This window comes from Ammospiza caudacuta, chromosome 13, assembly GCF_027887145.1.
Source record: "Ammospiza caudacuta isolate bAmmCau1 chromosome 13, bAmmCau1.pri, whole genome shotgun sequence".
Lineage (NCBI taxonomy): Eukaryota > Metazoa > Chordata > Aves > Passeriformes > Passerellidae > Ammospiza > Ammospiza caudacuta.
This window is the reverse complement of record NC_080605.1, coordinates 6288636-6315415: the sequence shown is the minus strand read 5'-3', so window position 1 is coordinate 6315415 and position 26780 is coordinate 6288636. Positions and strand designations below refer to the sequence as shown.

General features: G+C 42.6%; 1 protein-coding gene across 1 annotated transcript in view; it reads right to left on the bottom strand.

Moving 5' to 3' along the window:
• Positions 1 to 21579, bottom strand: part of VAT1L (vesicle amine transport 1 like) — a 56254-nt gene extending 34675 nt beyond the window's left edge. The window contains exons 1-4 of the mRNA XM_058813483.1: positions 21345 to 21579; positions 15109 to 15238; positions 11136 to 11351; positions 628 to 770 (exon numbers count right to left, since the gene is read on the bottom strand). Of these exons, the coding sequence (XP_058669466.1) occupies positions 628 to 770; positions 11136 to 11351; positions 15109 to 15238; positions 21345 to 21574 (719 nt within the window). The 5' untranslated portion in view covers positions 21575 to 21579. The remainder of the gene's footprint in view (positions 1 to 627; positions 771 to 11135; positions 11352 to 15108; positions 15239 to 21344) is intronic.
• Between the last annotated feature and the right edge of the window lie 5201 nt (positions 21580 to 26780).

The window sequence follows — 26780 nt, the reverse complement described above, 5'->3', positions numbered from 1 at the left end:
CAGTGCTAACAGCCCAGAGAGAAGTTCTGCCACCTCCACCAACACCAGTATCAACAGCTAGACAAAGTGAAAAACAAAGTGTTTGAAAGCACATAAACAGAAACACGCACCATGACTTCAAAAGGCAACAGGATGATTTTAATCTGAATGCAAACAAACAAAATCTAAGGCTCTGAAATTAAAGCAGACATCATGTGCTCTGATATCAATCCCTGGCAGAGGATAAAAACTCAGGCAGATAAAAGCACACCAGAGAACTCCAAAACCTGGATACCTTACAAATTCACTGAAAATATCTTATTTGGTGCATTACAGTGAGCAAGTACATATGCAAATGAAGGTAAAGGACATCGTTCTGTTAAGACCTTCAGTTTCTTTTAATTAATTTACTTTGCTCACAACAGATGTCCAAATAGGGACAGGGATTGAAAAATTTCATGTTGCTTCTCAAGACATAGGGAGATGCTTACTATCCTGTCCCTAGTGGACAGATGGAATAACTGGAAAAAACTACAGCTCCCAAACTCATAAATGTAGTCTCTTCCCATAAATATGATCAGCCTGGTGCCTTTCATAGTATTTTACCAGATAACCATACAGACCTGACTCAGGAAAAGACAAGATTACCTTTTTACTTCTTGGACATAGTCTGCGTTCCTGTCAAACAGGTGAGTTACTGAGTTTTTGATTGCCTCATGTTTGAAAGATGAAGCTGTTCCAAAAACAGTAACATTGGGAATGGTTGAACAGAGCTGAGCAACAGCTTGACCCTGCAAACACATTATTATGTTAGTTCACTGGCATGGAAATTGGTTGACGGATTTTGCAGCTGCCCATTCACTCCTGACACAGCAAAACCCGAGACCAAGCATGTGCAAGCACTTCCCAAACTCGTTTATTTCCACTGAAATGCAGTTCAGCCACAGGAAAGAAGACACCTAAATCACAAGGATATTCTGAAGACAAAGCAGTCCTAATACAGTAAGATCATGTCTCCTTATGGTCTCAGTGGGAGACAGCAAGTTGCTGTAACAAGTCCTGCATAATAAAGAAAATCTGCTTTACCTCTTATTGATAACAGCAATAATACTGGTTATTCAAAATGCAGGACTAGCCCCCAGTCACACTAAGAGATGTCTGCTTAGGCAGGGCCCCAGAAAAAACTGATCAACAGCAAAAGGGATAAAATAGCAAAAGGGATAAAACAGCCCAGAGCATGTACAGGAAAATCATTCTGCCTCCTGGTCTGGGCAGATACCCAGTGGGGTCCATGAGATGTAATGCCAGCCTTTAGGCAGCACTTGGGGCATTGAAGAATTTGTGCAATCAGATGTCTGTACTTTGAGTTTCCAGTTTTGGGCCCCAGAAGGCCTTTACTGAATTTTAACTTCTAATTTCATGAGGCTGAGAGAAGGGAAGCTTAACAGCTGAGCCATCTAGATTTCAAAAGCCATCCTAAAAGGTCATCTTACTATGACCCTAGGGTTTTTTTTCTACTCTTAAAACACCAACAAGAGGAAACCAGATGTTTGGTAGCCACACCCTAGCTCTTCTTGCAACCACATTATTCCACTGGAGCCAACACAGTCACATGGATATACCCAGAAGTTAAAAAAAATGGCACTGTCATTCTAAAAAAACCTTTGAGATGGAATTCAGCAGCAGACTCTTACTTACATCTACAGGCTAAAGATTGTCATTTGTAAACTGTATGCATGACTAGTAAAACCACCCAGGGACAAACACATTTCTGTTCCCTCCAACCAGAAACCCTGATTATTAGTTGTACATCCCAGTAATTAGCACTTGGGTTTTATTTAAAGCAGGATAATTAGCTAACCCTGCATACCCTGGAGGTCTTGGCATCCTCAATGCATTCTGCTGAATGTAACTCCAAGCTGAGCACCACCAGAGAGGGCAAGGCCATTATTTCTATGGTGGCACCCAGGAATTTCAGAGTGGTTTCCTGCTGGGGTACTCAGTGAATGCCTGCTCAGCAAGGCACAGCTTAGGGGATCCTTTAGACAGCAAACACACACAGAAAAGAGAGCAAGAGAAGGGATCATTCTCATTCCTGCTTTGCAGGTGAGGGATGGAACACTACAGCTGATTGAACAGCTTGTCCAGCAGCTCAGAGAGGCTCACAGGTAATGATGTTTACTCCTGGCATGGTAAATCCAACCCCAAATCAAAACCGACCTCATCTTTTAAAAATTATCCATCATTTCCCTGGGTTCCTCTCAAAAATCATAGAAAAATCCAGTCCTGTTGGGCCTCATCTTGAAAGATGCAATGTTTTCAAGGAGAAGAAAATGTTTCACTATTCTAATATTTCATTTCTCTATTACTTACCATCTCATTCGAAACCATTCCCAGATTTTAGCCTCCACAAATAATGAAATATAGAATTAAAAGAAAAAAAAATGGGGATTTTGTAGCTGTTCTTTTCTTAGTAATTTTCATAACCAATCCTCTTTTCTCCCTTTCTGTGTCTTGCAGAAACCCAACACCCACAGTGATTTAGATAAATCAGTAATTTATAATGCATGGTAGTTGAATGAAATTCTGACATTATTGATCTATTCTCTAATTAGTTTTCTGCATTTTCAATCTAACTTGGGCAGAGAAGGGCTAATGAATATATCCTGAATCAAAACCACTGAATGTTTAAAAGGTCAAACATTCAAGAAGAAATCATGTTGATTTTTATCCTGTAGAAGACGATTAACATTTAACAAACTGACAGTCAGATGAATAGGAAAATGCACAAAAACACTGGGATGTGAATACCCTCTTTTCATCCTGACTCAAACTCCATAGTACACCTCTCCCTCCCCACAAAGATAAGCTTATATAATATCCGAGATCAGCTGGGAATACCTTCCAGCTTTCTGTAGGTATTTGAAGCCTACAACTGACTCATATGACCAGTTCTTTTATAATTGGGTGAAGTGTCTTGAAGGAATTCCCCAAAACACTCTTCTGCAGTTTTCTGAAATCTTAATTTGAAGTTGACACTTACTTATTTCTGTGCAAAGTATTTTTAGTCTCTCTATCAGAAATCTAGGGAAAAAAGGTGAAATTGGACCGTTCACACTTTCCCCATCAAAACAGGACTGAACTCAACCTATGAACACAACAATCTCCCTAATTTCTGTGGAATTCAGCTAAGCTCCATAACAGCACTGTGGCTATGCAAGTCACTCTTAAGTCTCCTTTCTAATCCCTCAAATCATGCAGCTGCCTCTGGATTAGTCACCACTGTTCAGCAGGTTACACATTTTAATTACAAATACTGAGACCAGTGCTCAGAATAGCCATGATTTACAAGTGAAGCATCCACAAAGGGTTTTGCTGCTGAAGCCCTGTCCCCTCACTTGGATCCTGACCGCTGCCCTGTGGCAAACAGGGACAGGAGGCTTTTCTGTCTCCTCCCTGCCCAAGCAAAACCACACCAACTCTGCTATCAGCCTCTCTGGCTTTGGGAGCAAGAACCATGTGAGCAGAAATGGTGCATGAACTCCAAAACCTTCCAAGAGGATGCTAAATTACACAAGCACAGGTTGAAAAATATTCTTCACTTATCTAATTTTTTCATATACAATGCCAATTTCCACACAGAAGTACTGACCAGATTCTTGCTTTCTGATCCTAGGAAAACTAGTAAGTTTTAATGGCAAAAAATAACTATCAGTTGGACAATTAATGTTACCTTTAATGGAATTTAGCAGCCTTTGGGAACAGAAAATAAATCAGGTGATTCACTGAAGGGACAGACATGGTTACACAATATTCCCTTAAAGTGGAATTAATCACCTTTAATATACTCATATATTTTATATTCTACTTATCACAGAATCACGGAGTCATTCTGGATGGAAAAGCCCTCCAAGACCATCAAGTCCAGCCACCAACCCAGCACCATCACCATGTTTTATCACTAAGTCATCCTGAAGTGCCACATCCACACATTTTTTGAACACTTCCAGTGAGGCAGAACATCATGTGGTGAAACCTTAGAGAAATTAATGGCTTGGATTGAATAGCTGAGATTAAAGAAATTAATAGCTTGTGGAATGAAGGATGTCTGCTAATGCTGGATGTGCCTCTCCAGCTTCACAGTCTGCTTGATGGATTCCTTGTCAAGGTATCCTGTGGATTCATAAAACCAGTATGTTGAACCTAATCTACACATATTATTATTAGAGAAATTAATATAAATTTATAGCCTTACAGTAGTTTTAGATCCAGGAAAAAAAAAAAAATTCTTCACATTCCATTGCTTTAAAACCCAAGTCTAAGCCTGCAGGAGTGGAAACTTCTCATACCAAGATAATCACCTAAAAGAATGGCAAAGCAGTTTTCTAGGCAGTAACAATGAAACAGACTGTTTAGGGCATTTCAACAATTTCAAAGAAAAGAAGTCATCAATATTTAAAAGTCAATATAGAAAGCATGAACAGAATGAAACTTACTAATCTAATTACCTTGTTAACACAAACATAATGCTGGATGAAATATAAATAAGGTGTACAAGTGAGTGGCTTTCCAAAAGGGTCTGATCTAATGCCACCAGCCTGACTGCAGCTGCACACTGAATTACAGCAGGGATGGGGAAGAATCCTTCCAAGAAAGCATCTTTTTGCTGCCGTGTAAACCGAGGGCAGCCTGGGAGCAGGAGAGAATAAACCATGTAAAAGATACCACCCTGCAAAACTGCATCAGTAAAGAATTACCATTTCCGTTATGTATTTCTGCAGCCTAAAGGTGCTACGGCATTTTTAAAAAGAGCATTCAGACTTAATCTTGCACAAGAAACTTGTCTAGAACTGGATATGAGAAGAATCCAAGTTCCAAAATGCTTTCATTCCACCTAAGCATACCTGAAGGTGCTGTGAAATACTCAAACACAGAAAGAAAACTGCAAGGGGAATCATCTACTGATCTTGTGGCATCAGGAAAACTCTTCTCTGGTGTTAGGTGGAGTCTGATACACAACATTTCATCTCCTGAAGGTGTCATTTCCCAATTACAGCAAGGGAAATTGGAAACCAAACACTGGGTGAACATTGCAGAGTGGACAAACTAAAATGTGATTATTGGGCAAGCATAAGGCAGCATCTGCTACACTCAGCAGAGCACAGATGAGTTTTGGAGAGGAGGCAGGGGGAGAGTGACCCTGAGATAATGATCTCTCTCACCCTCAAAACATTTTCTGCAACAATTAGCAGGGTGTGTTTTTCTTACCCCTTTGCAAAATTGTGCAGCTGAGCTGCATCAAAACCTCAGGGCTGGATCTCCATGGGGCACAAATCCTCTGCAGCTCAGGGGAGCCACCCCAGCAAAACTCTGCCAAAACTCCACCTGCACAGGCAGAGCAGCCAGGGGAGAGCTGAGCACTGCCTGGGACCTGGGACAGGACACGTCCTCTGCAGTGCAGGGCTGAGAGAGGCAAACAGAAAGGCTCTCAAAGGCTGCAGCTTGCTCTGCTCGGGGAAATTGCTTTCTGGGCATGGCTGGCTGGGGTCTGTGTTTGATGAGCAGATTGTGCTCTGAGGCAGGGTCTGGAAATGGGCTGGGCCGTGGCACCAGGACTCTCTGGTGCTGCTGAGGGAGCACACCCATGGCCTCAAAGCCTTTTCCAGCAGCTCAGGCTCCACTGTCCTGCCTGGCTCCAGCAGCTGGGCACCTGGAGCAGCCCAGACAGGGTGACACAGTGTGTGAGCTGATTTATCCCTTCCTTGGATGCTGGAGATGAAACAAGAGGAAAGCTCTTCATCAAGTGCTGAACAGCTCTGAACTGCTAATCTGAAAGCAGCAAGTGCAGCCCTGGTAGCAGGTGAAGGTGTCAGCAAGGTGGGCTGGATTGATCCCTGGCCCAGTGGGCTGCCCTGGACCAGCACAGGAGAAGAGTCAATTCCAACTCCTCACATTCAGGGAGCTCTGACTCAAACACAGCAGTGACGTTTAACGTGCTCCTCCCTGCTAAGTGCAGACAGAGCAGCCTACCCATGCAATATTTAAAAGGATCAGGAATGCTGTGAGATCTCTTTTAACAGGATCTGGCTCTCCCACCATCTTATTGCTGCTCAGAGCCCAGGAAACACATCCACATCTGCCTGAAGGATGACCCAGGAAACACACATCTAACCTTACAAAAAAAAGTATGTGAGCAAACAAACCTGCCTGCAGCCTGAAAAATACAGGCCAAGGAGACAGTTCATGCTGAGCTGCTTGTAGCTGTAAACATATATATCCTACCAAAAAGATCTAAAAGAAGTGCCCCGAGAAGAAAGAGGACCCAATTTTAATTAATGGATAACATCATTAAATAAAAGATACATTAACTCTAAAAGAACTGGCCATGAATAAGGCCTGGAAAGTTTTCTCACTGGGTAAGACAGAGTGGAGAGAATCTGAACAGATAAACACTGAGGTGGTTTTTTCAGGAAGAAATTAGATCATTCTCTTGCAGGCCTTCCTATATGCTGTCTGTGATAGCAGGTGACTGGATTCACTAAGAAATGCCAGCTCTTTGTCAGATAAAATATCACCACTTCAGTGATTCAGCTGGGAACACATCCTCAAATATTTGCAATTTATGCAGGGGAGACACAATAAAAAAGAGGGCTCCTGCCAAGCAGTAACAAATCCTGCCAGGATGGCCTAAATCTGTTGCCAAGTCAGATTTACCCTTCAAATTCAAACATGAGAGCTGCATCTGTAACTTACTCTGCTTGCACTTCCTTTGCTGCTGAGCCTGACAGGAAAGGTCAGACAGCAGCTTCAGGAGAAGCAGCCAATGCTCCTGCATGGAAGGTGGATTATTTTTAGCATCTGCAAGATCAAACTGCTAAAGAATTGGCTAATAATTCTGCCTTGAGTCTGAGGAGTTAAGTGATGAGACTGGTGTTTACAAAATCTTGGTAAATAACGAAAGCTTTGTGCTCTAAATATTCAGAATAGGAAGTACATGAAGAACAAACAAACAAGCAAATGGACATAATGGCTCTCTCTCACAAATATAAAGCCCTGGAGGAATTAATTTTCCAGGTAGATGTCACAGAAATGGGAACTGGATTTATTGAAGCTCAAGGAGAAAAGCATCATGGTTTTTTTCATTTTCTTTTACTACAACAGTCCTGTATTTATACTAATTCAACAGTTTACATAAATAATTGTGAGCAAAACTTTATGATCTCATACAAGCCTGTGCTGTGACTTGCACTGAATGCACTGACATAGAGATCTGTCTTTATTTTAAAGAACTAATTGTCTCTTGGGGCAGAGCAGTCCCAGCAGGATGCACACTGGGATTTTTGGGGTAATTTCTTTAGTTGTCACTTTGCTTCACTTCAGAGAGAAGTGGGAGTGTATTTGTGAAGGGAGCTGCTCTTCCATTGTCTTACAGTCATTTCAAACATTAACTGCAGTGTTATTCAGTTAAGTCAGACCAATAGATGTCCTACAGAAAGTCATATGTTCTTGCAAAGTCATTATTTTAAGCATTAATGTGTATTTATGATGTTTAGTGTTAGCTGGCTTTCTCCATGATTTAGCAAGCAGTTCAGAAGGGCACTTGAACATTTCTGCAGCTTAAAGCATTTAAACTCTATTTGTAGGAGACAATTCTATTTTTTGTTAATTACTGAACTGCCCAGCTACTCAATTTAACACTTGAATCAGAAGTTCCAAGCGTCCTGCCAAGCAGAGGCCTGAAAGGGGAGCAAATGGGAACTTTGTTAGATCTGAGTCAGCAGCAGGACCTGAAAAGTGTTCATGTCTTGTCAGAGCCCAAGGGAATACTGGAATGCCACTGTGAGCCTGCCCTGTGCTCTCTGAGGAGGCTCCTGCAACATCCCCAGCCTCCTTCCCTGCCCAGGGTGGGAGCTGAGAGTCAATCTCTCTTCACTGCCCTGCCCCAAGGGGGAAACTAGAGCCAGGAGAGCCACAGCAGCCCCTTTCCTGAAAAATCTTCTGTGTTCAGCATTTTTCTCCTGAGAAACCTCAGAAAAGAAATGTCAACAATAATTATTTGATTGCTTTGGAATGTGGTCTGGAGGGAGGGTGCTCACCAACAGGTGCATCTCTGATTGGTTCCATGTGAATTGTGTTGATTTAATGATCAATCCCAGTCCAGCTGTGTCAGGACTCTGGACAGTCACAGGTTTTATTATTCATTCATTTCTAGCCTTCTGATGTATCCTCTCTCTTTTGTACAGTTTTAGTATATAATGTCTTATAATATAATAAATATGATATATGATATATGATATAGGATATAGGATATAGGATATAGGATATATCATATAGGATATATCATATAGGATATATGATATATCATATATGATATATGATATAGCATATATCATATCATAATAAATCAGCCTTCTGAGAACATGGAGTCAAATTCTCATCTCTCACCCCATCCTGGGGACCTCACAACACCACATGAGACCTTTCCCAAGGCAGGTTATCTTGGTATGTTTCCTTTCTCTCTCCCTAATCTTCTGCTGTCCCCTGGAACTTCTGGAATAAATAAACTGACTTATCTAAAGCATCCTGGCAGACATTAAAGCTACTAATCACACAGATGAGAAGACAATTGCTATAGTTACCTCACTACCAAAAGTATCTATCAACAAAAGAAGGCCACATAAATAAACTGAGATAATACACAAGAGTAAAGGTCCTAGAGAATTTTCCCTGTCTCCACTTATTGAAAAAGCTGCAGGATCCTCCTAAAGAGGACTGAGTGGCCAGAACAAAGAACCTCACAAACATTTTCGAAGCAACAAGTTCTTTTTCATAAACTGCCTGAAGCAGCTAAAATAATGATCTTGCATAATGAGAAATGAACAATTAGAAACCTCTAGTCCCACAGGGAGCCTATTGTCTCATTAAAGTGTTCTGGAATTTCTCTGACATTTAGAAACCAACTGGACAGATTTGCTTAAAGTGGGGAAGGGCATTCTATCTATTAAAGCAACAGCACAAAAATAACTCTTTTACAGCAGCTTCAGTGCCAGTTTTCTGTTCATTAACAAAGACCTTTGTGGGAATGATGTGCTCGATCTGAAGCTGTCAGATTTTTCAAAGGATTAACAGACAGATTATTAGAATAACACAGACCCCTCTGAAATCTTTATGTCTGCTTAGCAGAAAGAAAAAAAAATCCACACATCTTCAGAATGATATTTTACTTGGTAAACCTATCAAGCAATGGGAAAATTTCCAGTTCTTGCTCTCCATGCTCTTCCCTTAGAAGAAACAAGGGGCTGCCCTGGGACAGTGATCAGCACCCTGGCTTGCAGGCTGGCCAGCCCTGCCTTCCTCTTCCTCACAGTCCCCCTGGATCCTGCACAGCCCTGCATCCCTCACTGCCAGCCTGGCTGCTCTTCCTGCAGGTCTGCCCTTTCCCTTGGGAACTCTGCTTCAATTAACTGCTTAGCAAGTGATGGATCTGATGTCTCCTCGTTCTCCTGGCAGCCAAGCATGACCCATCCTTCCTCTAGCTTCTCCCAGAGAAGGTTTGCAACAGCCACAGCAGAGGACCAGCCAAAAGCTGCCCATGGAAGAGCTGGGATCAGAGAGGAAGCCAGCAGCTCTTTCCAGGAACACTACAGCAGAAGGGATGTGAGAACTGGCATTAACAGAGCATCACCAGCCCTTCAGGATAAGGAGGAGGAAATAACAGAGGTGAGTGAGATCAGAAAGAGAAACAAACACAGGAATCTGAAAAAGGAGGAGGGGTTCAACTTCTCTAGATACACAGGTACATGCAGGGATTGCTTTGGGGCTAATTCTGTATGCTCAGCCCACACAGGGTCTGTGCAGTGCCAGGTGGGCAAATGCCCTTAGAGCTACAGCTGAGACTTGATTGCTGTGGAATATTCCCCTGAATGCCTCATGTTGCTTTAGCAGCCCTGAATTCCACAGGAGGAGATTGAACCCAACAGAACAATAGCCAGCCCCAGCCTCTGTGCCGGGCTGTGCTTTGTAATACGATTATAAATTCCATTCATTTACACCAGCATCCAACAGGACAGACCCTTCACTGCCACTGGGATTATGGCTGCCTAAAAATACCTTGTACAGGGAACTCATGAATTTATTCCTTTGATTACAGCCCTCATTTATATGAGAACCTGAAAGAAGGGCTAAGGGCACAGAATTAAGGCTGGCGTGTTTGGGGCTGCCCACCAGCCCTCAGCAGAAAACAGAACATTATTTTAGCATAAATAAGGCATAACAAGAACACAGAAAAGGTACTCCAGTTTCAAAGGCTGCTGTCTGCTAATGGTGTCAGCTCATAAAATCTGTCTTAGGAAAAAGGATTGCATAATTTCAAATGTAAACAAACTCCCCAGTCAATATCACAATGTTTTGCACAAAACTTTAATGCCTTCAAAAGAAAGAGATTTTTCCTAAAAGATACTTCAAGGAACTGAGGGCACAAAATGCTGACTCTCTATTTCACTGTGTGGCCTGGTATTCCCACAAATTCATCCTTTGCCTGTGCCACACAATGCCTCCTCAGGAATGATCCAAGCTACAACATGCAGCAGCCACCACTGGCTGCAATTTCATATTTGTACCTTTTCCTCAGGGCTCACATGACAACTTTTCACTGCTTTCAATCCCTCTACAAGAAGGGGAAAAGAAAATCTTTCACAGTGAAAGCACCACACACACTCACACACTGTATGTGCAGGAGTGTTCCAAGAGGGACATTTACTATAAAGAGGATTATGGTTACATATAAATACCTTTTGCAGGGAGCTTATTCTTTTCACTACACCCTTCTTTAACATAGAAGCACAACATGTATAATTTCAGGAATGCAATATTTGAGACAATGCTTGATCCTTGATCTGCTGACAACCAATTAGGGGCTTTTCCATGAGATTTCTTTTCATAGAGTCTAGAGCCATAACATTTTTATTTCACCAAAAGCTCCTGCCAACCATTCCCATCAGCATTTTGATGGGAAGAAAGATGCAGTTCCTCCCAGTGCAATCCCTCACACAGAGGAACATCACATCCAACTGCAGGTTCCGGCTCATTTCAGGAATGAGGATCCATCAGACTTTCAGTTACTCAGGGACAGGAAAGGAAGAGAAGTTCCAACTTACCACCCCTCCTCCTGCTGAGTGAACCAGCACAGACATGCCTTCCCTCAGGTTAGCAACCTCAAAAAGCATCATGTAGGCAGTTACAAAGTTCATAGGAAATGCAGCAGCCTCAGAAAAAGTCATGTCATCTGGGATCTTGTAGACAAACTCTACTGGGGTGCACACGACTTCAGCCCAGGCGTTGTAGTTCACAAAAGCCATGACTCGGTCTCCAATCTGCAAACAAGGAAGAAAACAACGTTGAGGATCTGACTGCAGTTGAGACAGTAGAGAGCAAGCTGTGAGAGCTGCAAGTCTCCTGTTCAAGGTGTGGGACACTGCCTGACTGAGGAAAATGGTGGCCACACCTTTGGAAAAACAGCCATCAAGCTGTTCAGCTTTGGACTTTTACTGTTTTTAATGTCAACAAAAATAACCAAAAGAAGTTAAAGCCACCTCTTCCTTTTATTTTTTTTTTTTTGCTCCACTCTTCTGTGATAGAGCAGTCTTCTATCATCATTAATACAGATCACCTATTGCTAGCAGAGCTCCCAAATAACAAATGTAAAGAATGAAAACAGCATTCTTAGCAATAATTTTGCTAAAGAGAAAGAGATGAGGGGGAAAGGTTATAATTATATTGGTGAGAAGCATGGAATAAAGAAAATTATACCTAAGATAATTTTTGCTTTGTTTTCTCAGTCCTCACACTAATTTAGAGCTACTTCTCCTCTCTGTGGATTGAGAAGGGAAGGCCTTGTGCTGTGGTAGATGGAGCACATGAAAGGGTGGCAAAAGCTCTCATTCAGAAGATAACACCATCTGTACCCACTCTCTGTTTTTATCTTCTTATTAATTGATTCCACCAAGATATAGCCATGATTGTAATCTCCACAGCCATGTGTCAGAGCAGAGTTTAGTTCTACAACTTCAAATAAGCCACCTTAAACATCAAAAAATACACCTTTGGATTTTAAGGCACTGTTAAATCTACAAAGTGAATTTGACAAGATTTAAAGGAGCAGTGAAATATTATCTTTCAGTGCAACATTTCTCTGCTCAGTTTCTTCTGAAAATATATGGTAGTGAAAGCATAATTCACTATGGAGAAGAAAAGGCTTCCTGTAAATATTAGAGAGAGTTGGCTGCTCCTAGGAGCCCTTCAGAGGTCCAGGCACATCAGGCTCCATTGTTTGTATGTGCCTTCGTGGCAGCTGCAGGTTTCTAAAGCAGAGACACTGACTCTTCTCAGATGGACAAGAGTAACAAACATTAGCTGCCATCTGCTAATGGTCTCAGCTCATAAAATCTGAGGCACAACAGACTTGGACAGCAACACTCACCTGAAAGCAGAAATTGGGCTGCTGGGTCTACAAGGGACAGCCACAGTGAGCAAATGTGTGGCCAGTGCGTATTAAAATCTTCACAGGCACAACTCTTACAAACTCAATAATTCCTCACCACCAGCAACCCCATGGCATCTTTTACCTTGCCTTAGATCCTATGCCTCTCTAGAATACACCAACCAAAACATCCTTAACATGAAAGGAGCTCTGCCGTGGAGCCACAGGATGAGACAGGAAGAGCATCAACTCCAGGCCTTTGTGTTTTAACTAAAACTAAAGCAGCTGTCCCTCTAAAATAACTTTGCTCATCTGCCTAATACCCTCTCACACACTACCAATGCTCTCTAATGCCTCAGGAACTACAGGTATGGAGTAAAGCACAACACTTTTGCCTTCAGGCAAATGTTTACAGCACAAGCACATTTTGGTCTCCTGAGTCATCACTTTTGCTGTGGGATATTGCAGGTTTGCTCCAAGCTAAGGGGCTGCTGACAGTTCTGAAGGGTTGTCTCTTTTAGAGTGAGAATGCTGAAACAGAGCTGTCATTCCAATTTCAGTGAAATGCTTCCTCCTTTTGAAAAACATTCAAATTAACAATGCCTCGCTGGTAATCACTCTGTGGTTCCCTTTTGCTCTTAGAGAAGCATCTAAAATAGAAAGTCTGCTAGGATTCATTAGTGCAGATGTTAATATGCCCTATATCCTTGCCATAAATCACAAATGATTACCAAAAAGAATGCAGAGAAGCCCCTCTTGGTGATTCCCAAGGCACCTCTTGGTAACATTAAATACCACATTTTACCACAGACACTATCCAGAGCCTAGTCAGATTAGACCTCACTTCTTGAGAATCATCCCCAAAACTGGAGAGAGACCAAGCCTGATACAGCTGTTACCATCAGAAAGCAGAGAATGGAGAAGGAATAGGCATTGCACCTATTTTAGAAGGGCTTGAACTGGAAGAGATCTATGCAGGCAATGGAGGTCAGAAGATACAGGGCGCAGAAGATACAGCGTGTGCAGTCTTTGCCATTACTGTGGGCAGAGGTAACAATCTCTGTCAAGGAGACACCAAGCATCTGGTGAGCCCCTACTCTGTGCAAGAACTCCATAAAGAAATCAAGAGAAGGTTCTTCCATCATCCTCACAGCAAGTTCTCCTGCTGATGGACTCATACCCATGCACAGCTGTCACTGTGAGGGTGGGCCCTTTTCTAGAGCACCCAAACACAACCATGGCTATGAAGGCTGTGTGTAAAAAATGAAATTCTAGGGCTGGTTTCAGTGACAGGAGTACACCAGTGCACAAGGGTGCTCCAAAGTCGGAACAAAGGTGTCACCCTAAAGAGAGACACAGTTATATTCACTTATTCACTCAGGTGCAGTGTTATTCAAATAAGCACCATATGCTGCAGCCTTATGATGCCCTTTAAAATAGCAAGAACTGTTAAAATGAGAGTGCTGATGTGGAGCAGAGGCTTTCTAGAGAATATTCTCCTTTCAGAGGATATTCTTCGATATTGAGCACAGCTATGAAGTACAGATGCCAGACCACAGCTACTGGAGCAGAAAAGGTTTTCAAACGGCAAAATTATCATTCAGTTGTTGTTTGTAACAAAATACATTGAAAGATTGGAACTTGCTTCAAGGCAGAGATGGAGCAGGAAGGGAACTGAGACAAATCCCCTAAGAAGATTTCACCACTGACACCATAGTTGAAACTAAACTGGCCATTATTTTCATCCAACTGACAAATTTTAGCTGTTAGAGAAGAGAAAAATTTGTCTTTAGATAAAAATATTTATATCTTCTTAAGATCTAGATATAATAAGAATTCAGAAAACTTGATTACCTTTTGACATGACTGACTCTGCAAATAACTAAGATAGGATTGACATGTATTAACTCAGGATTTATTTCCAAAATTTTCAACCTACTTAGGTAATAAAATGCAAGTTTGCAGTGAATACAGATGTTTAGTATCAGTAACAGAATAGGAGGCAGGACAAAATGCTGCTTATATGCTATAAGAGATACCAGAGTCCATAACCACTTATGACAACTTTGCTATATACATCAAATATCTGTGATTTACCACAACCTCTCAGGTGAAATTTATATTTTTCCTGAGCAATCAGACTAAGTTCTATATCCAGAATGAGAATCCTAATTTAATCTGCACCTCATTAATGCACACAGTTGTAGGAAGCAATGCTTACTGTAAACAGGGCTCTGTTAACTCGAGATCAAAAGCTGCAACCAGAATCAGCAGCACCTGGGCTTTGAGTAAAAGAGCAGTGATGACAGGAAACATGGCCAAGAAAGGAAACCTATCAAGTTAACTTAATTTCTTTCATTTCATTAAAGGACATCACTCCTGCTTTCCAGTTCCTATTTAGCCATCAGGATGTGCACATGGCACAAGTGACTTTCAGGAAGGATTTGAAGGAGATGACAGTGGTGGATTCAGAAACTGATTCAAGAGGGCATTCTCACGCTTGGGAAGCAGCAAGGAAAAATTGACCTTTCAAATCTCAACAGGGTGGTGAAGGCTGCTGTCACTGGCAGAGCAGAAGGGATTAGAAACTGGTGATTATTTATATGAGACTTATAACTCTCACTTTGAAAATTAAAAAAAAAAAATATTACCTCAAATCCTTTCACGCTGTCTCCAAGAGCTTCTACAATTCCAGAACATTCAAAGCCAGGAACAAGCGGAGTCTTAGGAGGGTTGTCAATATTCCCCTGTCGCACCATCAAATCAATAAAGTTCAAACCACTGTAAAACACGGGAAAAAAATCAAATCAAGACTATTACCACAGATCAAAGTAGAGGAGGAAGCCTTGAGTGATGGCACAGCCAGGAAACTCCAGGGCAGCATTAAGAGCTGGGCTCTGCAGGGTCACTGGGAACCAGCAGACATTCCCACCCTTGGGATGCTCAGCCTTGGGCAGAGGGCTAGGACAGCACAGCAGCCCCAGACTGCTCAGCAGTCACCCAGGGCATGTCAGAATACACTGAAACACTGATTGCTACCAATGCACTACCAGCTGGCAAGGAAAGCCAGGTCAATTTAAGAAGAAAACCCCAAGCCTCACACATTATAGTTATTTTGGAGTAGGAGCTACATGGTCTAACTGTCCTAACCTTTGATGTGATCCCAGGAATGCATCTTGTGTTTGTCTCAGGCAGGATTCCAAACTCGGGCATGAACTTGCTAAGCACCAGATAGGCTTTTGTTTTAAAACTGTTCCTTCCTGGATCGTGCTTGTACATTTTTTCAAAAGCTATTAAGGTCTTTGAAGTCCTCAGGTTTGATGCTCAGAAAAAAATACAGGTCCTTCCCTGCAGTCTCAGCTTTGCAAAAATCCTAAAGCACTTTTGCATTGTCTTTTGTATGCAATTTTATTAAAGAAAAGTTTGTGGTTTTCTGGGCAGCCACAGGGAAAAAAAAAGAAAAAGAAAAAGAAAAAGAAAAAGAAAAAGAAAAAGAAAAAGAAAAAGAAAAAGAAAAAGAAAGCAAAAAGGCACCACTTATCTACTATGTGCATATATTGATTACTGGCCTTAATGCCATAGTTAAAACTTTAAAACTCCTAACTAGCTGAAATACACTTCAGCATTTATCCACTGCTCCAAAACACAGCCCTGTTTTTATGGTTAGCCAAGCACACAGCCAGTCCTGCTCACACATGTGACACCAGCAACTGCCTGGATACATCACATTACTGATGGGCACAAGGATTTATGAGATGCAGCCTTAGTCAGATACTAATCAAGACACAGACAGAACAGACCCAACAAATTACCAGGCAGAACAGACACCCAGCCCCAGCACAACAGCATGGATTCATGGGATGTAGGTCACTGGGGAGGGGGAAGGAGATCCCACCAAATGAAAGCATTCAGAATTGTGGTGGAGGGTTCAGAGCAACCTGAACCGACAACTTTCACCATACTCATACACAAAGCTTATAATATCAACCATATGGAAGGTTCAGAGGGGTTTTCTCACAGTTAAGTTGGCAAATTTGAAATTATTTTGGAGAGATCTCATCTTCTCCAGTGGGTAAGACCACTCCTACATCACCACTGTGATGTTGATATGAAAGAGAAATTCCAAATAGCAAACTGCCTGCAAGGCAGCCATTGTTTGTAGAAGAGGAACAAACAAACAGACAAAAATTCCAAACCAAACCACAAACTCAGAAACCCCACAGCACTGATGGTGGCAACCACTGTCTGAGTACATTAATTTCAGCAACGGTGCTTTAAATGCATCTTTCCACACTGCAAGCTTTTTACAAAAAGTTAACTTTTCCCTACATTCCTGCAAGAAAAGGCAGCTGGAGGCAGGGCTGTGGTGTGGCAATCTGGGCAGAACACACCCCGTGGTACCATAACAAGTAGGCAAGAAGGAGACAGGTGGATATGCAGAGGCCAGTGCTCTTTGCTCATGACACTGATCATAAATAGATTCCTTCTCATGAAGTAAATTGTCGGTTTTTGAAAAGGCACATGTTCAGTTCTGCATCTACTGACAGAACACTGGCAGTTCTGTTCTGTCCTAGCTCCATTTCTTTTTCATCTGGTTTTTTACCCAAAGAAGAACAAAGGACAGCAAAATTATATTGGGAGTTCATCTCTATTACAATGAACTGACAAGGCCTCACACTAGAACAGGTGTGATAAGGGAACAAAAAGCAAAACACAAGGTAAACAATAATCAAGACGTGTTCTTATTGTTTTAATTATTAGTTGAACCATGGAGTATTGACCAGGCTTTCTAATACTTTCTAGTCACTTTATAGAGAATTTCTTCTTCATTCACTTTCACCTCCTTTATTCTTACATGTTGTGGCATCCCTGCTTCTCTCATACATGCCTTTATTCCTATTCTTCTCCATGTTGAAGGAAGGACAGAAGTTTTATTTTACCAGAGAAATTTGAAGATCAGTAGATCTGAAAGCATGATTATGGTGTATTGGTCAACTCAGCTTTTTTTTTTTTTTTTCTTTCCTTAGAATGGGGCCTAATGACAGATGGCAAGTTTTGTAACTGCACCCAAGACACCCAGCTCTTTCACTGGGATTCAGTCAACAGCACACTCAGGAAAAGTTTGACTGCACACAACACAAGAAAATATGTCTCATGAAGAGTGGTAGGTTTAGGGATTAAGTACAATTTATTTCTTGTACCACTGCAAACCAGGATAGCCTGCTCTGGTGTACAGCCACAAAAAGTGACTCCTGAACTTTAGTAAGGGCATATGCAGAGGGAGAAGTGTAAAGGCAAAGCAATGCAGTGACAAACAGTACACAGCATGTTTTTAATCCTAAATCAAGAGCTGGATGCAAATGAAAATAGGGAAGGATATGAATTATCAAGATCAGTACATTGACATAGGGTCAATGTACTGATCTTGATAATTGTGACAGAGCAGGGATGTCTCTGTGACCTGCACAGACTGGATTAACTGTGCATTACTGGAGGCAGATTTTATCAAAAATGGAATTACTCTTGAATCTGAATCTGACTTTCTCAGTCTGCAATACTCTACCTTAACACCAGGTCCTTTTGAGGACCTTGAATATTATTCTCTATATTTGTGGTTTAGTTTTGCTGCATTTTTATTTCCCTTTTCTTAAGTATGGAAAGGAACAGTCAATTTGTTTCCCCTTGTTCCATCCCACATCCCTGAGGATACCCAATACCTTCCATTTCAAAATCCCAAATCATGCAGAATACTCTATGACATGGTTTGGAGAGATGCTGCTTTTGATCTTTCTTATTTCACTGTAAAAATCCACTAAAATTAATTACTGAAATTAATGAAAAGCCACAGAGCAAGCAAGAGGACCATCGAGTTTTGCATTCTTAAAATCCTTCCTCTTAACCACAGCCAGCAAACCACCCAATCTTAAAAATAAAAAAAAACAAACAACAAAACCAACCATGTCTATACATAAAGGAAAAGTTTAAAATTATCAGGTCTCATGCTTTTTATGCAGAAACCAGGACCATATGAACAGACTGTCTTTAGGAGCAACACTGATTCTCTTCCACTACTCGGTTACACTCAGGATTTCTTTTATCTGCTCCAGTTTTTTTCAAGTGCCTTTATCTCACAGTCAAGAAGTCAGAAGGGTCACTTCTGCCTCATTCCTCATAATGCACATGTACAGCAGTACAGGGAAGAAATAATTATAAGAGAAAAAAGAACAACAGAGCGAGGTAATCATGGTATACACCATTGCTTATTCACACAACCCATCTGAAATACGGCTTCCGTTCACTCCAGCTACTTGTCTCATCTTTTCATCACTCTGCATCCCAACATTCTGCTGCCTGCAAATTACAACACAAACAAACACAGGAGTTTCAACAGCTTCATCATTATCAATCAGAAATGATTTCAGGAAATATGCAGAAGCTGTGACTCAGCTTGGACATCGATGGCTGTTCCATTTCTTAGTCACTGAATGAGCCTAACACATGACTCATCTCAGCTGACACATTTTCAATTGGATCAACTGATATTCCAGACCTTCAAAAGAATTATTCATCTGGCTTATTGCTAATAGCAGCATATCCTCCATTTCTAGTACCATACTACGAAGTGCACACACACAACTTAAGGGGTCTAAACGTGTGATTCAATTGGGAATTCAGAGACCACACAGAACTTGTTCCACTGGTGTATATTATTTATCAAGCATGTGCACATCCTTCTTAAAATAAAGCTTATTTTCCTCCATCAATTTGTTGAGTCAAAAAATAATAATAATCATCTCTAGTGGTGGTCAACTACAAAACTGATTCAACAGAACACACGTTTTGTAAGAAGTATTGATGACTGGAACAACCCATCTTGCGTGTGCTCAGCACTGCCCACATCAACCTGTGCATGCTGCCCTGGGCAAAGCCAGCCCCTTTCTCACTCTGTCTCCCAAGTCCATCATCAAGAGGATCAGCAAATTGATTTTGCCTTGCCTGGAAGTGCAGTTTGGTGACCTGGTGACATTTCAGCCCTGTGGCCATTTCCAGTCAGGAATGACAAGCAGATGCTCTCCAGCCTGGAGGCAGCACGAAGGGAAGCTCCCAAAACACAGGGGGCATTGTGCAACCCAGCAGTGACCTGTGGAGCAGCTGAGCAGCTCTGCTGATGTCAAACAGCACAATTGCAACTCGCACAGCCCTACAGACACTGCAGCCCTGGAGAGCAGCTGTAGCTGTGGCTGCACAATTCCATTTTACAGCCAAGTGTTCTTGTGCAGGTAGCTTGCTATTTGTGACACATGCACAGCTACTGGTTTCATGAAAGTGGAATTCATACAGGTACTGGAAAATGCTGTAAATTCCTGACACATTTAGAGGAATATATCCATGTGCTAACAACATTTTTAGTTTTGCATGTTAACTTTTGTTAACCCAATAGCTGGGAAAAAAACACACAGGAAACAAGAACCATTAATTCTATTCACTTAGCACAGAATTTCTTGCATTTCCCATTGTGGCTAGTAGAGAGGAAAAAAAACCCAATATCAAATGTGAATGCAAAAAATCCCACCCATTATTTACTAGTACTCATGCACACTAATGGATATCACTATTTTGCATAGGCAACATGTTGGTAGGGGGAATACTCACAATGGTCACAAACTTTATGAGCCCCATTAAGAACAGAATGGAAAGTACAGCATCTGAACAGGTCAAGACACTCAGCTACCTTAACCTACCAGGATATTCCAAATCTGAAGCAGATCCACCGATACATGATTCAAAACAAGCTCACTCCCCCATAGCAGTAACATTTTTAACACAAGTTTCTTCTAAAGTAAACAACTTAGCCTTCACCTCGGAATTTATCTTCCAGAAGCACCATGTTTTCATACAGCAGAAAAGGATAACAGAAGATAAATCCTTGCCTAGGCAAAATTAATTCAGTCTTTGGTAAACATCAAGTTGTGTAGTAAGATCCTAATGTGGCTTCTGTCACTCAAAAAAATTAATCATATTTTCACGAAGGAACATGTGCACTAAGAACCAGCAATCTAGGAAGAAGAGTCTGCTCTGCTTGTCTGGAAAAAAAAAAAAAAAAAAAAGAAAGAAAAAAAAGCCATATAGGAAAGCACGTTTCAGGATGCTGCCAGACAGTAGCCACTTGTCACCTGGACTAATTTGCACTGGGAAATTATCTCGAGCTCTGGCCACGCTGCCACAGCAGCTCCGATGAAAAAGGATGCTGACTTAAGTAAGTGATTCCCAGGAGAAAAACAACAGCCAGTGTGTCAGAAGGGAAAGAGGTGCTGAGCAACACGCACAATCTGGCATCCACATTTCTCACAGAAGCCCAAACCCCGAATACACTTGGCCAGGCTTTCCCCCCTCCTTCTCCTAGCTGGTAGCGTGAAATACAATTTCCTTGCCTTCGCACCGCTGCCGAACGCACACGAACCCCGCTGCCCGCCCTGGACCGGGAACCCGGGCTCGGGTCTGAGCCGGGCAGGGACGGGCCGGGAGCGGGGCTGCCCCGCGGGGAAGCCACAGGTGAGGAGCGGGAGCCGGAGCTGGGGCTGCTCGTAGGGAGCGCTCCGAGTGCAGGGATGGATGCCCGGCCCCGGGGCACCGCGGGTCCCGCTCCGAGCGCAGGGATGGATGCCCGGCCCCGGGGCACCGCGGGTCCCGCACCCGCTCCGAGCGCAGGGATGGATGCCCGGCCCCGGGGCTCGGCGGGACTCGCACCCGCTCTGAGCGCAGGGATGGATGCCCGGCCCCGGGGCACCGCGGGTCCCGCTCCGAGCGCAGGGATGGATGCCCGGCCCCGCGGGTCCCGCACCCGCCCGCACCCCGGGGAAGGAGAGGGCGAGGGGCGATACTGGACCAGGCTTTGACGCGGATCTTCAGCTCGCCCTCCTGCGGCTCCGGCATGGCTTTCTTGGACACGCGGAGCTTGTTGAGCCCCCCGAAGGCGGACAGCACCACGGCTCGCATCTCCTTGGCGTCCCCGGCGCGCAAGCTGCCGCCCGCGCCGCCCTCGTTCGCCTCCCTGCCGCCCTCCTTGTCGATCATCTGCTCCGTCTCCTCGGCTCGCTGCGCTCCCTCCTTGGCCATGGCGGGGCTGCGGCGGCTCCCGCGGTGCCGCCTGCGAGGCCGGTGCCGCCGTGCGGAATGGCCGCGGAGCCGCCGGGGCCCGCCCGCCGCACTGCACCGGCTGCGCAGCGCCCTCCGCCCCCGCGGCGCCCGGCACGGGCAGCGCCCGCAGCGGCCCCCGGCAGCAACCACAGAACCGGGGCTGAGAGGACCTCTGAGATCACACAGTCCGCCCTTGTCACCCATCTCCACCTTGCCATCGTGGCGTTGAGAGCCACGTCCAGTCACTAAACACCTCCAGGGACGGGGACTCCACTACCTCCCCGGTCAGTCCATTCCAATGTCTAATCATCTTTCTGTGAAGAAATGATTCCCGATGACCAGCCTCAACTTCCCCTCATGCAGCTTTAGTAAGTCCTGTCACTTGTTACCTGGGAGAAGAGCCCGATCCCCACCTGGCTCCACCCTCCTTCCAGGTAGTTGAAGAGAGGGATAAGATCAGCCCTGAGTGAGTCTCTCCTTCTCCAGGCTGAACAGCCCCACTGTCACCTTAGGCCAGCACAGAGCCTGAAGCCCGCTGAGCTGAGCGTGAGGCCACGCTGTCTGATTGGACCAGCCACCCTCTGTGCCCCAGAGCTCATGGCATGGTGGATTAAATCCCCACTCGAGATGCCCAGGTCTTGATCCTCACTGGGGAGCCCAGTGTGCAGAGTCACACCTTCTCAGCTCTTCTCAGGCCCAGCTCAGTGAGCACTCTTGGTCAGCAGAACCATGCACGCAGGCAGCTGCCTCATGACTGACACACACCTTTGCAGCAAGAAACACAAGCTTGAGACTCTGCTGTAGAGCACTTTTAAGCCTTTATACAACAGATCAGTGATCAGTGCTGGTCTTTGCTGGTTCCTGTGGGAAGCTGTAGTGAGAGTCCTATGTATTGGATAAGTGGGTCCTAGCTATTCTAAATGAGTCACAGCTGTGAAGTCCTTAGTTGGGCAGCAGCTGTGGCTCCTAAAGATAGCTGGGATAAAAGGGGCGTGGGTCAAGAGCCCTGGAGGAGCCCCTGTGGAAGTCATGAGGAACTGTGCTACAGAGAAGAACTGCATGGTAGAAAAACAGCTAGAAGGTATGGACTTTAAGAATATAATAACAACAGTATGGGACTCTAGAAATATGGTAATAACAACAAGATAGCAACAACTGGTGACCCCGATGTGATGGAGAACATGCAGCCACAAGGGATGTTGAGAGAAGGTATGGACTCTTTAAGAGTGTAATAACAACAATACAACAACAAGAAGCTAAATCCTTTAATATGAGCACAGGGTGTCCTGCAAGGTACCCACCCACCACAGCCCCCCAGGACTGTCCTGGTTTGGGTCCCTGAAGAACTCAGACATCAGCCATTAGCTCTGTGTTAATGAGGGTCAGTGCCTGCAGCCTCCCCTGGGCAGCTGAGCATGGATTTTGGGGGTCACTAGCTGTGGTTCCATGGATGTTGATGGAGTGTCTGAGTGTTGAGTTCAGTATTGGATCCCTGTACCAATTTGTGTATGGCCCCATGGTTTGAGTAAATCAGCCTAAAACGATGCATGTATTTATGGAGTTCCAGAATTCATTGCAGCATCATGCTGTGTGTATAGCAAGTGGTACTGCAGACCTCCTTGTGGGCACAGTTCTTCCATCAAACCACCCCCACCTGCAGCAATTGAGTTCCTAAGAAGCTTCAGGACCTCTCTGTCATCTGTTGGGGATTATGATCACCCTCTCTTTAGGCTATGGAGTTGTAGTGGTCTGAGTTCATCAATACTCCTTGATTTCACAATGTGCATTTATTTCATCCTGGGTCACGTATTCAGTGGTCCAAGTGTTTGAAGGAAGCAAAAAATGTTGGAAAAATCTTAGCTATAACCCATAATGTACTGTTAATTTTCATTAACAGTAAAGTGAGACAGTGGAGGAATGAAGAGAATTTTTATATTCCTTTGCAATTTTGATTTTTTTTTTCTCTGTAGTCTGTGAAAACTTTTAGATCACATATTTTTAAAAGGCCATTTCTGAGAATGTCATCTAAGCCTGCCATATATGAAGCAATAAATAAATACATGTTAGGAGCAAAGGAGAAGTAGTACTAGCCTCAGGGAAGTTTCACTAGGTCCATTACCTCAAGAAGTTCAAGCAGATTTTATCAAAAGTGAAGTCTGGTGCCTCAAACACCATTTAAGTTGTCCTTAAGATATTGTTTTGACAAAGACTCAAAACTAGCTCATTAACACCATCAAGAATTTTATGTGTGACATATTAAAGCAATGCCATTCACTTCCTTCTAAGTATCAGTGTGTGGAGAGATCCAGCTGTTTTAAAGATCAGGAACCTTTTTTCCTCCCTTGCTCCCCTGGTAATACCATGAATATCCCTTCCCTGCTCCCTGCACTTGGCTAATTCAGTGCTGTAATGGGCAATACAAGGTTCTGTTGCTTTAGATCTGGCCATTTGAATGCATGAGCAGGCAGGCAGCAGCTGAATAAAGAATAACATGCACTTGTCTCCAAATGATTCACTCTGCTGGCATCTTGCTACCAAATGAATGGTGAAGCGGAGAGTGACTGGGGAAAGTAAAACAGATAACATATGGCAACTAAGTGACATGCAGAATGATGAAGAGACTTGGAGACAGCTCACTCACATCACTCCAGCAGTCTGCAACAGCCAAGGAGGTGAATTTGGGCCTTCAAACTGCATTTGTTTTGCAATGGTTTGTGAGTCTTCTAATTAAACCTCCCCATAATGATTTAAAGCTATCTCTATTACCCCTTGGTCTTGAACCAAAAGTAATTTATCCTAAATACCTTAACTGGGTACTGTTTGCAGGTCAAAATGTTGAAGGATGGCCGTTTCGTAGAAACATGATATATGGTAGGACCAGTCATTGCACAGGTCAGGTGTGGCAACCAAAGTAAGGTATAGCAGATATTTTTGCATAATCATGATTCCATTAGTTTGATTTAATTCCTGAGCACCTCTTTAAGAATATTTGATGATGCAGTACAGAAGCATACACTGATGTAAAAGCAGGATTTATTCTGACAATTGACTGTAAATTTAACTCCCCAAAAACAGTCTGCAGGATGGCCATTCATATCACTTAAGCCTTCAGTAAAAGCATTCCAGTGGTGGCTTTCCACTGACTTCAGCAGCTGGTAGATTGGACCTGCACAAGTGAAAACACAGAACTTGATTTGATGAATATAGACAAGCAGTGACAATATTAATGAACATGCTGTGAGAAGCTGAGCAGAAGGGAATTAAGAGTTCTTTCATCACCCTCTGTACCTGCTGGTCAAGCTGGGGATATCTCTTCTTTGAGAAAGTGATGTTTAAAAGGAAAGGAAGGGAAATGGAGTAGTGTACTTGTGGATAAATGCTGGCAGTCACAGTCAACATTTCCTCCCGATTCAGATATTTTACTTTCAGAACATAAAGTTCCTTTGTTCAGCAAAGGAACCTATATATGACTACATCAGATTGTTTTGAGGGTTCAGGCCTGAATTTCATGGTGTGGAGCAGCCATTCAGGATAAATCTGACTGCAGTATTGCCATACTTCTGACAGAAGTTAGAGGAAGAATTTGAAGCTGCTACTGGAAACACAGACCCAGTGGAAGGTTGATCAAAATCTGAAGTAGTGAGTTAAATGCAAGGTTTGATGCTGTGTGGAGAGGAAACCAAACCAAAGCAAACCAAACAATCCTTGGACCATTGTGCAAAAGAAATATTCCCCAATAGATACTCCTGATGTACTTGACAGCACTTTCTTTTAGGAGAACAATGAGGTTTGTGTTCAAGAAGGACTTGATGTCTTTGTATCAGTTTCCATTCTTAACAGGAACAAGAAGACCTGAATGAGGGCTAATCACTTTGCTCAAAGGAGAAGTAACCCATAATAGGCAAAAACAAATCCTCAGTTAGAATGCAATTTTTATTTCAGTAATTTTCTCTGGAACATAAATAATGTTTTGTCTTTAGAATAACATATTATAAACATTTTTGTTAGGCTGAATTATTTATTTTTCTAGTAGTTATAAATTAAATTAGAAAATCCTAGTGATGTATGTTCTGGCTGCCTCAATGCATTATCAAGGCAGTTTTGAATACATTGAGCTCCAAAACATTAGTTTTTTTACAGTCTATTGTCACTGGATTCTGTCTCTTGCTGAAAAGAAATCTGAAAGCAATTATGTTTTAAAAACATGTGCACAACACCTGTTTAAGCTGTTGTGATGCCCTATAGTCCACAACATCTCTTATCAATAGGAAAATTGATTCAGTGTCTTTTCCTACTTGTATCCCTGTGCAGAATGTATTAACAAAGATATTTCCAAAGAAATCTCCAAGAGTACAGGATGCTAGATTTATTTGTTTGGGCTTTTTAAAAATGAGAGACCTCCATTTCCCAAGGTTGATTTACATTAAGCTAATTGTATTATTTTATTTTATTTTAGCCAGGGGCTTTCTCTTGCTGGTGAAGCTCTATATGAATCATAGCAGCAATGAAGCAATTCTCTGATCACAGGCACTAAAAGGAACTGTACAGTTCCCTTCAGCAGATGCAGTTTAGAGCTCCTTGGCATCATCAGAAGTAATGAAAACATGTTGCATTTTAAACCAAGGAGGAAAAGAAATGAAAGCACTCACAGAGGATTTGGCAAAGCCAATGTATGATTTATCCTGTTGGCTGCTCAGTTATTGCAGCCCTTTGCTACTTTACCATTTGTCTTGTTCAGAGATTGTGCTCAGATAATTCAGTGATAAGTACAACAGAAATTAAATAAATCATAGCTGATCATGAAATAATACAACTTAAGAAAATTTAAATAGATTGTGAAGTATTTACATCATGGTGATGACAGTTATCACATAGAGACCAAAATAAGCCCTTTTAAGAAAACTTCATTTATATCCTTGTTCCTCAAGCCCTACTAACCATTTATTTGGCTGATGTAGGATAATGTAAAAATACTGTTCAATATCTTGTACTGTTTATACATCCCAACATTTCTCTTGTGTTTTATAAGAGCTCTGCATATTTTTTTATTTTGGAAAACAAACATTATTTTGGTAGTAATATTGAAGTTCTGTATTTTCTTTTGGTACTCAACTGAGGAAATGTAGGGAAAAAAGGTCAGAAAAATTTGCAGAGGTGGATAATAGATTACAAAGAGCAAAGTTAC